We start from the raw sequence: 15,871 nt of genomic DNA, 5'->3' as shown, positions 1-15,871 counted from the left end.
GAGAGGAGGACTGGAGTAAGGTATTAGAGATGGAGGGAGAGGAGGGAGAGGAGGACTGGAGTAAGGTATTAGAGATGGAGGGAGAGGAGGGAGAGGAGGGAGAGGAGGACTGGAGTAAGGTATTAGAGATGGAGGGAGAGGAGGGAGAGGAGGACTGGAGTAAGGTATTAGAGATGGAGGGAGAGGAGGGAGAGGAGGGAGAGGAGGACTGGAGTAAGGTATTAGAGATGGAGGGAGAGGAGGACTGGAGTAAGGTATTAGAGATGGAGGGAGAGGAGGACTGGAGTAAGGTATTAGAGATGGAGAGAGAGGAGGGAGAGGAGGACTGGAGTAAGGTATTAGAGATGGAGGGAGAGGAGGGAGAGGAGGACTGGAGTAAGGTATTAGAGATGGAGGGAGAGGAGGGAGAGGAGGACTGGAGTAAGGTATTAGAGATGGAGGGAGAGGAGGGAGAGGAGGACTGGAGTAAGGTATTAGAGATGGAGGGAGAGGAGGACTGGAGTAAGGTATTAGAGATGGAGAGAGAGGAGGGAGAGGAGGACTGGAGTAAGGTATTAGAGATGGAGGGAGAGGAGGGAGAGGAGGACTGGAGTAAGGTATTTTAGCACACAGGAACTCCCAGTTCACCATGTTACATCAGTATAACTAGTGTTCATCCAGCAACAATGAGACTGGGCTGTAACACGAGACTTTTGCTTTGTCGGATAACTGCCATTTGTATTTTTATCTTGTGTTTATACAGGTAATCCCATTGAGATTAGAAGTCTATTTGTACAGGGGGCAGGGGCTGTCCTGTGCTATGATTTACTTTAAAATAGGCACACTCTGTATCACTGACATTAGGGAACATAGGTTCTTAAAAATATTTGATTAATTTGGTATCATTACCCATTTTCATTTAATTCCTGCTCTGAAAGGCCTTAGTTGCCAGTTGTACAAAATATGAATTAACATAGCACACAGATGTTTCCTCCGCTTGGGACTGACTAATTGGTAGACTGGCTCCTCTCCCTTCGAATGACTAATTGACTGACCTTGACTGATTGGTGGACTGACTGATGAAATGCTTGACTGATTGGTGGGAGATGGTAAATGGAGAAAGAAAACCTTAGTTACAGTGCAGGAGTAGTCCTTCCCCCCTCCGGTAAACTAGCGCCACAAAAGGAGGCTAACATGCTTTATTTATTCAGCATGAAATATGGATGATGATGTGTGTATCAGTGCATGGACATCTGTCAGCATGGAGCTGCAACTGTGGAGCTCTATGTAGGACTATTGTGCTCTCGCTAGCACTGTGTGTAAACGTCTGTGCGTACTTGTGCATGAATGTGTGTCTGTGTGTGTTTATGCATTCATGTACTACTGTATGTGCTGTTCACATATGCTATTTGTGTGTATGTCTGTGTGTGTGTTTGATTCCTTTAGTCACACAAGCAGAGGCTCCCACATACTCACATTGCTCTGAGCTTTGAGTGGGCGAAGGCCACAGTGAGCTGATAGGAGGAGAGAGAGGGGAGGAGAGGAGAGGGAGGGAGGGGGGGCTAGAGGACAGGGGATGCAGGAGTGGAGCGGGAGGAGAGGAGAGGGGATGCAGGAGTGGAGTGGGAGGAGAGGAGAGGAGAGGAGAGGAGAGGAGAGGAGAGGAGAGGAGAGGAGAGGAGAGGAGAGGAGAGGAGAGGAGAGGAGAGGAGAGGAGAGGAGAGGAGAGTGGGAGAGAAATAGAGTGAAAGAGTAGAAAACGGAAAAGATGAAAAAATAAAATATGTTTGCACAGTAGTGCACAGTGTTGAGTTCGCAGAGTCCAGTTGTTATTGTCTTCAGTGGAGTGGAGCAGCCAGCCAGACCCAAGCTCCCAGGCTCCCTCCCCCAGGCCCAGGGTCCCTGAGCCACCCACACCTCCTAATGGGGGTAGAAAGAGAGAGGCATCTGGGGCATAAACCCAGGCAGCATCTCCATGCCAACACTGCGTGAGGGCGAGAGAAATGAAAACTACTTTATTTCATTATTTATTCTCATAAAAATCAGGTTGCCACAGCAACAAGAGTTTGCAACTTCTACAGCTCTCTCTCTCTCTCTCTCTCTCTCTCTCTCTCTCTCTCTCTCTCTCTCTCTCTCTCTCTCTCTCTCTCTCTCTCTCTCTCTCTCTCTCTCTCTCTCTCTCTCTCTCTCTCTCTCTCTCTCTCTCTCTCTCTCTCTCTGGGAGAATCAATGAGCCGAGAAGCAGTACAGATCTTCTACTGTCTAACTTACACAGGGAAAGCATGCATCACACAATCTCTTTTTTTCTCTGTACCACACACACAGACAGGCATCCAAGCACACACACACCCTTGTAGCCTTTATCTTCTATAAAATCCCCTCTGTTATGTACAGTATGTAGCAGTGCTAACAGACCCAGTGATAATGTGTTCATGTGTTCTCATGGTGTGGGAATTGATGTTTTCCAGTGTGTGGGGACATCCATGGGCAGTTTTTTGACCTTATGAAGCTGTTTGAGGTGGGTGGCTCGCCGGCAACGACCCGGTACCTCTTCCTGGGAGACTATGTGGACCGGGGATACTTCAGTATCGAGGTAAGAGACACCCACTGAACATCCTCCTCCCTTAATCCTCATAAACTATTAGTATCTTTGTCTGTACGTATACCATAGTTTAATTCAACACCTCAATTGAATCCAATGCACAGAGAGAGAGATATACCATATACACACGCCAGACCAGTGGAGGCTGGTGGGAGAAGCTATAGGAGGATGGGCTCATTGTAATGGCTGGAATGGAATTAATGGAACGGAGTCAAACGTGGTTTCTATATGTTTGATACCGTTCCATTAATTCCATTCCAGCCATTACAAGGAGCCCTGTCCTTCTATAGCTCCTCCCACTAGCCTCCTCTGCTCCAGACCTGGTTATGATGATTTCTGCCCAAGGTTACCAATCCCCAATATTATCTCTCTACCTGTTTGGTTGTGACTGGAGGGCTTTCCTATGAGGAGCCATCAGGAGCTCTCCTTTAAATTGAAGGCATTCTGCTGTTTCCACTGAGATCCCTCCCTGTGCCCCTCCTTGCACCGTGCTGCTTCCACGCTGTGCGTGACAAGGAGCTATAGTGCACTGAAGCTCTGGAAAAACCGTGAGGAGGAAGGACCAATCATCCAGTCACAATGCAATCGATGCTGACACGCTGCATTTGCATAAAGGAGGGCTTTTCCGTTGGCAAGAGGGGTTGATTATCCTTAAACAGACTGGCTCCACCAATTCTCATGATTATCATACTATCTTTATCAGCTGTCACCAAATCAATGACTGGGGGTCCCTCATCTGAGATCATCCATAATCATCTATGATTAAATGGAGGCCTATTAGAGTTCAAATAAAGGTCAATTTTAGACTTTCTGATTTGAGCTTAGGACAGTCATTGATTGTGATACAGTCTGATTTTATCATTCCCATGTCATGTTATATAATGTTGATTTTGTTATTGTCAAGCTGCAGCCTGGTGCAGGCCCCCGAACTGTGTATTTTATCATGGTGTGTATTTGTGTGTATATAAATTGAGCTAATAACCCTCTTTATCTACTCTCTTGACAGTGTGTTTTGTATCTTTGGTCGTTGAAAATCCTCTACCCAAAGACACTATTTTTACTGCGAGGAAACCACGAATGTAGACATTTGACAGAATACTTCACCTTCAAACAAGAATGTGAGTTCTGTCTCTACAGAGATGTTCTATTTCTTTCTGTTTACTTCTGACGGTGACTTGTCAATACTATGTCTCACCTGGAGCACTATTGATGAAAACATATCTCATGCCTTGTTCCTTGAGACAGTAGGTGAGGAGGACAGGTAGATATGGGAGAGGAGCAGGCAAGAGGTGAGGAGGTAGAGTTGTTGTCTGGGGAGGAATGGGACAGAAGGTAGAGTTGTTGTCTGGGGAGGAATGGGACAGAAGGTAGAGGTGTTGTCTGGGGAGGAATGGGACAGAAGGTAGAGGTGTTGTCTGGGGAGGAATGGGACAGAAGGTAGAGGTGTTGTCTGGGGAGGAATGGGACAGAAGGTAGAGGTGTTGTCTGGGGAGGAATGGGACAGAAGGTAGAGGTGTTGTCTGGGGAGGAATGGGACAGAAGGTAGAGGTGTTGTCTGGGGAGGGAATGGGACAGAAGGTAGAGGTGTTGTCTGGGGAGGAATGGGACAGAAGGTAGAGGTGTTGGCTGGGGAGGAATGGGACAGAAGGTAGAGGTGTTGTCTGGGGAGGAATGGGACAGAAGGTAGAGGTGTTGTCTGGGGAGGAATGGGCCAGAAGGTAGAGGTGTTGTCTGGGGAGGAATGGGACAGAAGGTAGAGGTGTTGTCTGGGGAGGAATGGGACAGAAGGTAGAGTTGTTGTCTGGGAAGGAATGGGACAGAAGGTAGAGGTGTTGGCTGGGGAGGAATGGGACAGAAGGTAGAGGTGTTGTCTGGGAAGGAATGGGACAGAAGGTAGAGGTGTTGGCTGGGGAGGAATGGGACAGAAGGTAGAGGTGTTGTCTGGGAAGGAATGGGACAGAAGGTAGAGGTGTTGTCTGGGGAGGAATGGGACAGAAGGTAGAGGTGTTGGCTGGGGAGGGAATGGGACAGAAGGTAGAGGTGTTGTCTGGGGAAGGAATGGGACAGAAGGTTGAGGTGTTATCTGGGGAGGAATGGGACAGAAGGTTGAGGTGTTGTCTGGGGAAGGAATGGGACAGAAGGTAGAGGTGTTGTCTGGGGAGGAATGGGACAGAAGGTAGAGGTGTTGTCTGGGGAGGAATGGGACAGAAGGTAGAGGTGTTGTCTGGGGAGGAATGGGACAGAAGGTAGAGTTGTTGTCTGGGGAGGAATGGGACAGAAGGTTGAGGTGTTGTCTGGGGAGGAATGGGACAGAAGGTAGAGGTGTTGTCTGGGGAGGAATGGGACAGAAGGTAGAGGTGTTGTCTGGGGAGGAATGGGACAGAAGGTAGAGGTGTTGGCTGGGGAGGAATGGGACAGAAGGTAGAGGTGTTGTCTGGGGAGGAATGGGACAGAAGGTAGAGGTGTTGTCTGGGGAGGAATGGGACAGAAGGTAGAGGTGTTGTCTGGGGAGGAATGGGACAGAAGGTAGAGGTGTTGTCTGGGGAGGAATGGGACAGAAGGTAGAGGTGTTGGCTGGGGAGGAATGGGACAGGAGGTAGAGGTGTTGTCTGGGGAGGAATGGGACAGAAGGTAGAGGTGTTGTCTGGGGAGGAATGGGACAGAAGGTAGAGGTGTTGGCTGGGGAGGGAATGGGACAGAAGGTAGAGGTGTTGTCTGGGGAGGGAATGGGACAGAAGGTAGAGGTGTTGGCTGGGGAGGGAATGGGACAGAAGGTAGAGGTGTTGGCTGGGGAGGGAATGGGACAGAAGGTAGAGTTGTTGTCTGGGGAGGAATGGGACAGAAGGTAGAGGTGTTGTCTGGGGAGGAATGGGACAGAAGGTAGAGGTGTTGTCTGGGGAGGAATGGGACAGAAGGTAGAGTTGTTGTCTGGGGAAGGAATGGGACAGAAGGTAGAGGTGTTGGCTGGGGAGGGAATGGGACAGAAGGTAGAGGTGTTGTCTGGGGAGGGAATGGGACAGAAGGTAGAGGTGTTGGCTGGGGAGGGAATGGGACAGAAGGTAGAGGTGTTGGCTGGGGAGGAATGGGACAGAAGGTAGAGGTGTTGGCTGGGGAGGGAATGGGACAGAAGGTAGAGGTGTTGTCTGGAGAGGAATGGGACAGAAGGTAGAGGTGTTGTCTGGAGAGGAATGGGACAGAAGGTAGAGGTGTTGTCTGGGGAGGAATGGGACAGAAGGTAGAGGTGTTGTCTGGGGAGGAATGGGACAGAAGGTAGAGTTGTTGTCTGGGGAGGGAATGGGACAGAAGGTAGAGGTGTTGTCTGGGGAGGAATGGGACAGAAGGTAGAGGTGTTGTCTGGGGAGGAATGGGACAGAAGGTAGAGGTGTTGGCTGGGGAGGAATGGGACAGGAGGTAGAGGTGTTGTCTGGGGAGGAATGGGACAGAAGGTAGAGGTGTTGTCTGGGGAGGAATGGGCCAGAAGGTAGAGGTGTTGGCTGGGGAGGGAATGGGACAGAAGGTAGAGGTGTTGTCTGGGGAGGGAATGGGACAGAAGGTAGAGGTGTTGGCTGGGGAGGGAATGGGACAGAAGGTAGAGGTGTTGGCTGGGGAGGGAATGGGACAGAAGGTAGAGTTGTTGTCTGGGGAGGAATGGGACAGAAGGTAGAGGTGTTGTCTGGGGAGGAATGGGACAGAAGGTAGAGGTATTGTCTGGGGAGGGAATGGGACAGAAGGTAGAGGTGTTGTCTGGGGAGGAATGGGACAGAAGGTAGAGGTGTTGTCTGGGGAGGAATGGGACAGAAGGTAGAGGTGTTGTCTGGGGAGGAATGGGACAGAAGGTAGAGGTGTTGTCTGGGGAGGAATGGGACAGAAGGTAGAGGTGTTGTCTGGGGAGGAATGGGACAGAAGGTAGAGGTGTTGTCTGGGGAGGAATGGGACAGAAGGTAGAGGTGTTGTCTGGGGAGGAATGGGACAGAAGGTAGAGGTGTTGGCTGGGGAGGGAATGGGACAGAAGGTAGAGGTGTTGTCTGGGGAGGGAATGGGACAGAAGGTAGAGGTGTTGGCTAGGGAGGGAATGGGACAGAAGGTAGAGGTGTTGGCTGGGGAGGAATGGGACAGAAGGTAGAGGTGTTGGCTGGGGAGGGAATGGGACAGAAGGTAGAGGTGTTGTCTGGAGAGGAATGGGACAGAAGGTAGAGGTGTTGTCTGGAGAGGAATGGGACAGAAGGTAGAGGTGTTGTCTGGGGAGGAATGGGACAGAAGGTAGAGGTGTTGTCTGGGGAGGAATGGGACAGAAGGTAGAGGTGTTGTCTGGGGAGGAATGGGACAGAAGGTTGAGGTGTTGGCTGGGGAGGAATGGGACAGAAGGTTGAGGTGTTGGCTGGGGAGGAATGGGACAGAAGGTAGAGGTGTTGTCTGGAGAGGAATGGGACAGAAGGTAGAGGTGTTGTCTGGGGAGGAATGGGACAGAAGGTAGAGTTGTTGTCTGGGGAGGGAATGGGACAGAAGGTAGAGGTGTTGTCTGGGGAGGAATGGGACAGAAGGTTGAGGTGTTGTCTGGGGAGGAATGGGACAGAAGGTAGAGGTGTTGTCTGGGGAGGAATGGGACAGAAGGTAGAGGTGTTGTCTGGGGAGGGAATGGGACAGAAGGTTGAGGTGTTGGCTGGGGAGGAATGGGACAGAAGGTAGAGGTGTTGTCTGGGGAGGAATGGGACAGAAGGTAGAGGTGTTGTCTGGGGAGGAATGGGACAGAAGGTAGAGGTGTTGTCTGGGGAGGAATGGGACAGAAGGTAGAGGTGTTGTCTGGGGAGGAATGGGACAGAAGGTTGAGGTGTTGTCTGGGGAGGAATGGGACAGAAGGTAGAGGTGTTGTCTGGGGAGGAATGGGACAGAAGGTAGAGGTGTTGTCTGGGGAGGAATGGGACAGAAGGTAGAGGTGTTGTCTGGGGAGGAATGGGACAGAAGGTAGAGGTGTTGTCTGGGGAGGAATGGGACAGAAGGTAGAGGTGTTGTCTGGGGAGGAATGGGACAGAAGGTAGAGGTGTTGTCTGGGGAGGAATGGGACAGAATTTAGAGGTGTTGTCTGGGGAGGAATGGGACAGAAGGTAGAGGTGTTGGCTGGGGAGGAATGGGACAGGAGGTAGAGGTGTTGTCTGGGGAGGAATGGGACAGAAGGTAGAGGTGTTGGCTGGGGAGGGAATGGGACAGAAGGTAGAGGTGTTGTCTGGGGAGGGAATGGGACAGAAGGTAGAGGTGTTGGCTGGGGAGGGAATGGGACAGAAGGTAGAGGTGTTGGCTGGGGAGGGAATGGGACAGAAGGTAGAGTTGTTGTCTGGGGAGGAATGGGACAGAAGGTAGAGGTGTTGTCTGGGGAGGAATGGGACAGAAGGTAGAGGTGTTGTCTGGGGAGGAATGGGACAGAAGGTAGAGTTGTTGTCTGGGGAAGGAATGGGACAGAAGGTAGAGGTGTTGTCTGGGGAGGAATGGGACAGAAGGTAGAGGTGTTGTCTGGGGAGGGAATGGGACAGAAGGTAGAGGTGTTGTCTGGGGAGGGAATGGGACAGAAGGTAGAGGTGTTGGCTGGGGAGTAATGGGACAGAAGGTAGAGTTGTTGTCTGGGGAAGGAATGGGACAGAAGGTAGAGGTGTTGGCTGGGGAGGGAATGGGACAGAAGGTAGAGGTGTTGTCTGGGGAGGGAATGGGACAGAAGGTAGAGGTGTTGGCTGGGGAGGGAATGGGACAGAAGGTAGAGGTGTTGGCTGGGGAGGAATGGGACAGAAGGTAGAGGTGTTGGCTGGGGAGGGAATGGGACAGAAGGTAGAGGTGTTGTCTGGAGAGGAATGGGACAGAAGGTAGAGGTGTTGTCTGGAGAGGAATGGGACAGAAGGTAGAGGTGTTGTCTGGGGAGGAATGGGACAGAAGGTAGAGGTGTTGTCTGGGGAGGAATGGGACAGAAGGTAGAGGGGTTGTCTGGGGAGGAATGGGACAGAAGGTTGAGGTGTTGGCTGGGGAGGAATGGGACAGAAGGTTGAGGTGTTGGCTGGGGAGGAATGGGACAGAAGGTAGAGGTGTTGTCTGGGGAGGAATGGGACAGAAGGTAGAGTTGTTGTCTGGAGAGGAATGGGACAGAAGGTAGAGGTGTTGTCTGGGGAGGAATGGGACAGAAGGTAGAGGTGTTGTCTGGGGAGGAATGGGACAGAAGGTAGAGGTGTTGTCTGGGGAGGAATGGGACAGAAGGTAGAGTTGTTGTCTGGGGAGGGAATGGGACAGAAGGTAGAGGTGTTGTCTGGGGAGGAATGGGACAGAAGGTTGAGGTGTTGTCTGGGGAGGAATGGGACAGAAGGTAGAGGTGTTGTCTGGGGAGGAATGGGACAGAAGGTAGAGGTGTTGTCTGGGGAGGAATGGGACAGAAGGTTGAGGTGTTGGCTGGGGAGGAATGGGACAGAAGGTAGAGGTGTTGTCTGGGGAGGAATGGGACAGAAGGTAGAGGTGTTGTCTGGGGAGGAATGGGACAGAAGGTAGAGGTGTTGTCTGGGGAGGAATGGGACAGAAGGTAGAGGTGTTCTCTAGGTCTCTATTCATACATCCATGAAGAAGTGCATGATGGGGGTCATCTTGTTTATCTCTGCTCAGTTTCATTCCACAGTACAGCATATCTTCTGTGTGTGTGAGTATAGAAAGAGGATGGTTGGATGATCTTGAGAATGAGATATTGTGTTGGTTCTTTCTTGGAGTATCCATTCCAGGCTGAAATCTCTCTTACGTTTGAATCATGCGTTAATGTCAATGGGCAGCTTCTATAACAATTGAAGCTATTAGCCCATCTCTCATATCAGGATTCCACCTTTACTGATGATGAGTCCCTGTGTGTATCATTCTACTGATCTAGTTGTCTCTCTGTCTGCCCCTCTCTGTGGTAATCAGGTAAAATCAAGTACTCGGAGCAGGTGTATGATTCATGTATGGACGCTTTTGACTGCCTTCCCCTGGCTGCCCTCATGAACCAGCAGTTCCTGTGTGTCCACGGAGGACTCTCACCGGAAATACACACCTTAGATGACATAAAGAAGGTACTGCACCACAGCAGTACCGAGCCATGCATAGGAATATCACATTGACTGTGTCTTTTGTCTTTGCATACTTGAGTACAGTATATGTGCATTTGGTTTGTGTGTGTGTGAGAGTGTGTGAGAGTGTGTGAGAGTGTGTGTGTGTTTATGAGTGTATGTGTGTGTTTATGAGTGTATGTGCCTGCCAACCTGCATGTGTGTGTGTGTGTGTGTGTGTGTGTGTGTGTGTGTGTGTGTGTGTGTGTGTGTGTGTGTGTGTGTGTGTGTGTGTGTGTGTGTGTGTGCATGTTTTTGTTTTTGAAAATGTGTGTATTTGCTTGTGTCTGAATTCAACATGTTTCTCTCTGCTGTAGATAGACCGGTTCAAGGAGCCTCCAGCGTTTGGGCCCATGTGTGACCTACTGTGGTCTGATCCTCTGGAGGACTTTGGCAACGAGAAGACCCAGGAGTTCTTCAGCCACAACACAGTCCGAGGCTGCTCCTACTTCTACAGGTCAGCTCTCTCTCCACCTCAACCCTTTCTCTCATTACTGTTCCTCGTGTTTTTTGAGCCATCAGGTACCACCGTCTGGATCTGTTGTCCAAACAATTACAGATGTAGGATCTTCATTTGATCACTATTTTGTTGTTGAGAATTTTCCTGCACAGCTGGAAGTGCACATTTGTTGTGTATTTTAGGTTTAAAAATTCTTCTAAAGTTTGCCATTTCCACTTTAAAATGTTAGACTTGATTTGCCCTAAGGAAAAATGTATCAACTCCTACAAAAAATGTACATTAATTGTAATCCACATAATAATTCACATTTCCTGTTGCTTCAGGATTATTCTCCTGCTATAGCAAACTAGCTCAAATGAAGATCTTACATCTGTACCTCCAAACCAAAAGGAATAAATCCTATCTCACACACACACACACACACACACACACACACACACACACACACACACACACACACACACACACACACACACACACACACACACACACACACACACACACACACACACACACACACACAATTGTACAGACACACAGATATACAGCACATAAATACACACCACCTATGTGCATCTGTGTTGCCTCTGCTCTGTATCCTGTAAACCATAGTGTGTGGCGTCATATGTCATGTCTGTGTGAGATGCAGCCGCTGCTCTGACCTACATTCTGGGTGCGGAGGGAATTTGGGCGGAAAGCCCTGGATCTATGTGCTTCATACAATAGGCTCTCCAGGAGCTCAGGGCACAGACTTTATTCTGTTGTTTGTTTAACTTTCCTGAGTAAACCTTCTCACACTTAAATCTTTAACACGCTGACGAAACTTTGATGGGGCTGTGGATGGCAGTGGCTGAGGGGAGGGGTAGAGGGGAGGGGTAGAGGGGTAGAGGGGTAGAGGAGAGGGGTAGAGGGGAGGGGTAGAGGGGTAGAGGGGAGGGGTAGAGGGGTAGAGGGGAGGGGTAGAGGGGAGGGGGTAGAGGGGTAGAGGGGGAGGGGGTAGAGGGGAGGGGTGGAGGGGAGGGGTAGAGGGGAGGGGTAGAGGGGGAGGGGTAGAGGGGTAGAGGGGAGGGGTAGAGGGGAGGGGTGGAGGGGAGGGGTAGGGGGGAGGGGTAGAGGGGAGGGGTGGAGGGGAGGGGTAGAGGGGAGGGGTAGAGGGGTAGAGGGGTTGGAGGCAGGAAGGGATGGGTCAGCTCAACCTCTGCCTATACACAGACTACAGACTACTGCGGGTATCCTACTGCAGGTATCCTACTGCAGGTATACTACTGCAGGTATACTACTGCGGGTAGACTAATGCCCCCCACGGCCGCTAGTGGGCCCCCAAAAAAGAAACTCAATCTGGGTCTGAAATTTGTTTGAGAGTTAGCAAGTAGAATACAGGCCTCCCGAGTGGTGCAGCGGTCTAAGGCATTACATTGCAGTGCTTGAGGTGTCACTACAGAAACAAGTTCGATCCCGGGCTGTGTTGCAGCCGGCCGCGACCGGGAGACCCATGAGGCGGCACACAATTGGGCCAGTGTTGTCTGGGTTAGGGGAGGGTTTGGACGGCAAGGATGTCCTTGTCCCATTGCGATCTAGCGACTCTTGTGGCGGGCCGGGCGCATGCACACTGACTTCAGACGCCAGTTGTACGGTGTTTCCTCTAACACATTGGTGCGGCTGGCTTCCGGGTTAAGCGAGCAGTGTGTCAAGAAGCAGTACGGCTTGGAAGGGTCGTGTTTCAGAGGACGAATGGCTCTCAACCTTCGCCTCTCCCGAGTCCGTAAGGGATTTGCAGCGATGGGACAAGATTGTAACTACCAATTGGATATCTCGAAATTGGGGAGAAAAAGGGGTCAAAAGTACACGCAAAAAAAAGTAGAATACACAATGTGCAGTTTCAAAATTTGGTAGTGCATCAGCAGTTTTGCAATTGAAGAGTTTCATTCCAAAACGCTATATCCATTTTCAGAAATGTTGGTAAATTAGTTTTTATTGTTTACAGAAATTATGGAAGAGAGTGTTGTGTTTTTTCACCATCTAATAAAGGCATAGGGCTGTTCAATGAGAGACCTGTATTTGTTTCAAATCTATCACTTGATGGTTTCATTTCAGAGAGACAAATACTCGTGTTTTTTTACAAAACTGTTCTATAGCCGGCTCACTCTCAGAGAAATAAGTAGCACTGCAAGCTTTTACACAGTTTTACACAGTCAAATGTAACAAATAACTATATTTGTTTATAAATAAATGTACAAATAATAGATTTGTGACACCAATATTAATAAAAAAAATAACAATAATAATTCAGTACAGTAATATGAGATCTGTATGTAAAACATTTACATTTGACATTTTAGTCATTTAGCAGAGGCTCTTATCCAGGGCGACTTACAGTTAGTGCATTCATCTTGAGATAGCTAGGTGAGACCACCACATATCACAGTCAAATATACAGGATACGGACATTCTATTCCAGCTAAACAATGGATATATCATGAATGGTAAATAATGTATTGTGTCATTTTGGAGTCAATTTATTGCAAATAAGAATAGAATATGTTTCTAAACACTTCTACATTTATGTGGATGCTACCATGATTACGGATAATCCTGAATAAATCCTGAATAATAATGAGTGAGAAAGTTACAGAGGGTCAAAGATCATACCCCCAAGACATGCTAACCTCTCACCATTACCTCTCACCATTACCAATAAAAGGGGAGGTTAGCATGTCTTGGGGATATGATCTTTGACCCTCTGTAACTTTCAATTCATAATTCATTCAGGACTATCCATAATCATGGTTGCATCCACATCAATATAGAAGTGTTTAGAAACATATTCTATTCTTATTTACAATAAAAGTGACTCCAAAATGACACAATGCACGATTTACCGTTCATTCCTATTGGGCACAAAATCATATAAAATACAACCAAAACGAACTGCAAAATGCATCCAACACGTTTGTAGAGTCACAAGCTTGATGCACTGTACTCACTGCATGCGAATATGGGACCAAATACTAGACTTTTGTCTACATTATTCATAAGAATCTTTAGGGGTGTCTAATTTTGACCCCTACCTTTTGAGTTTTTTAAAATCTCTTCTTAAACAGAATCTCTTTCTCTGAGCAGTTATATTAGTATAAAATAATAGAATTTCAAAATGTTTTGAGCATGCAGCGTACCTCAGTATTTAATGATTTATTTCATACAGTTATAATTGCTCATCTTTATTAATAAGGGTGTCAATAATTTTGGACCCCACTGTATCTAAACCTATCACCAAATTACCAACTGGGCAAGAAGGGCATGTGCCCAGGGACCCTGACCCCTAGGGCGCCCTCAATGATTTTGTTAGTCACTCTTACTCAGATATCATTTGAACATGGCATAAGTCATGGCAAAATATTTAGAACTGCAGGAAATTAACTTTAAAACTACAAAACTTCTCTCCACTTCATGGAAAAATGTGTTGAATTGCAGGAAATTAACTTTAACATTGTAACATTTTCTCTACATCCGATGGCAAAATGTGTAGAGTTGCAGGAAATGAACTCTAACACTGCAAAAAAAAAGTCCACTGCCAAGAGGGAGGGCACTAAAATGTTTTGCCTGCAAGGTGGTTGGGGGCCCCCCAAAAAATCTTGCTTAGGGCCCCCAAAAAGTTAGTGGTGGCCCTGGGATGGATGGAGCGTTTCGTACAATGCATGGCTGGGTTAGGTTAACACATCCTCATTAGATGCATTTACACACAGAAACAAGTGCACCTCTCAGGGTGTTGGTCAGTCAGTTTGTGAGGGGGAATGTGGTATTCCTGGTGATAGTAGGTGGTGTGGACGGATCCCAGCTGGCTTATGTCCAGGTTTAAACGGCTTTGTGTGTTTATGTGTGCTGTCTCATTCTGACTGACCACAGTAATACATTAAGGGAACTATCAGACAGCCACAAAACACTTTATGTAGTCTCACCCAGCATCCGTGTTGTTAGGTGGTGGACTGAGCTTGTTTTGAAATGATGAGGTGAAAAGGCTTATGGCCTGGTTTGTCAGTGAGGGGTTACAATATTTTCTTCAGGGAACGTCTCTGTAATGATTCTCATCAGTCACCCTGTAACCCTAAGGTTTCAGCACCTGAAAGTTTTACCAATACACAGGTTCAGAGAAATGCCCCAGGAGCCAAATCTGACACAGATATGAGAAGACCCCCTCCTCTGACCAACTGAGCCATGGATTAAAAAACTATGCACATTCGGGCCAATCAGTATGTGAGCTTGAGTCGTCAGCATGTGCATACCATTTTTTCATAACCTTTGTTATCCTGTTATTTTATGAATCTGATAATTTAACAGAAATGTGCATGTTTTAATTATGGCGATCATAGTCTCTCTTTTTTCTGTTCATCATCTCACAAAATAGACTATAGGATTATATGACCATATACACATTCAGACCTTCAGGAATTGGAATGGAATCAAGCTGAAGCTAAAACTGTATCTCTGTCTGAATCAGCAGGACGGAGTGACATACAGAGGGGTGATACATTAGACTGCTGGCGGGGGTTGTGAGGTTGAAGGAGAGTGATGTAGAGGAGATGAGAGGAGGAGTACACATGTGCATAGGAACCTCCTACTCCAAACCAGGCGGTTGAAATGCATCGTGGGTGTAAAACAAGAGTCCGGGCAGGGGCCGGTATCAGCTCAACACTGCCATCTATCCCACAATTCCCCTGGGGCTCTGCAATGAGCTGTTGCTATGACAACCCACTCCTCCAGCCCAAACTGGAGCAAGTGATAGGAAGAGAGATGGAAGGGAAGGAGTGATCTGTGTCGAGGGAAGAGAGAGAGGCGGAGGAACAATGCTGTCAAACCGGCCATCTTGTTAACAGTTGGCTTAAAGGATGGGGAAATGTAGCAACCCTCTCACATTACCTGTCAGGGTAGAACTGACAGCTAGTTAGCAGTCAAATAATAGCTGACATGGTATGTTGTGTTTTTGAGCCAGTGAGTGGTATTAGGTTGCTTTGGGGCAAACTGGGAGCTGTGGGATGGGCTGGGATGGGCTGGGATGGGCAGGGCTGGGCTGGGATGGGCAGGGCTGGGCAGGGCTGGGATGGGATGGGCTGGGATGGGCTGGGATGGGATGGGCTGGGCTGGGATGGGCAGGGCTGGGCTGGGATGGGCTGGGATGGGCAGGGCTGGGATGGGCTGGGATGGGCTGGGCTGGGATGGGCTGGGATGGCTGGGCTGGGATGGGCAGGGCTGGGATGGGCTGGGATGGGCAGGGCTGGGATGGGCTGGGATGGGATGGGCTGGGCTGGGATGGGCTGGGATAAGCAGGGCTGGGCTGGGATTGGCTGGGCTGGGCTGGGATGGGCTGGGATGGGCTGGGCTGGGATGGGCTGGGATAGGCAGGACTGGGCTGGGATGGGCTGGGCTGGGATGGGCTGGGATGGGCAGGGCTGGGCTGGGATGGGCTGGGATGGGCAGGGATGGGCTGGGATGGGATGGGATGGGATGGGATGGGCTGGGATGGCAGGGCTGGGATGGGCAGGGCTGGGATGGGCTGGGATGGGCAGGGCTGGGATGGGCTGGGCTGGGATGGGCTGGGCTGGGCTGGGATGGGCTGGGATAGGCAGGGCTGGGATGGGCTGGGCTGGGCTGGGATGGGCTGGGCTGGGATGGGCTGGGCTGGGATAGGCAGGGCTGGGATAGGCAGGGCTGGGATGGGCTGGGATGGGATGG

General features: G+C 49.3%; 1 protein-coding gene across 2 annotated transcripts in view; it reads left to right on the top strand.

Moving 5' to 3' along the window:
• Nucleotides 1–15,871, top strand: part of ppp3ca (protein phosphatase 3, catalytic subunit, alpha isozyme) — a 58,725-nt gene that overhangs the window by 26,323 nt on the left and 16,531 nt on the right. For both annotated transcript variants that reach the window (XM_014129376.2, XM_014129375.2), the window contains exons 3-6: nt 2,448–2,572; nt 3,588–3,699; nt 9,503–9,648; nt 10,002–10,141. In XM_014129376.2, the coding sequence (XP_013984851.1) occupies nt 2,448–2,572; nt 3,588–3,699; nt 9,503–9,648; nt 10,002–10,141 (523 nt within the window). The remainder of the gene's footprint in view (nt 1–2,447; nt 2,573–3,587; nt 3,700–9,502; nt 9,649–10,001; nt 10,142–15,871) is intronic.

Source organism: Salmo salar, chromosome ssa11 (assembly GCF_905237065.1).
Source record: "Salmo salar chromosome ssa11, Ssal_v3.1, whole genome shotgun sequence".
Lineage (NCBI taxonomy): Eukaryota > Metazoa > Chordata > Actinopteri > Salmoniformes > Salmonidae > Salmo > Salmo salar.
Note: the sequence above shows the minus strand (reverse complement) of the source record. Positions and strands in the feature narration are given on the sequence as shown.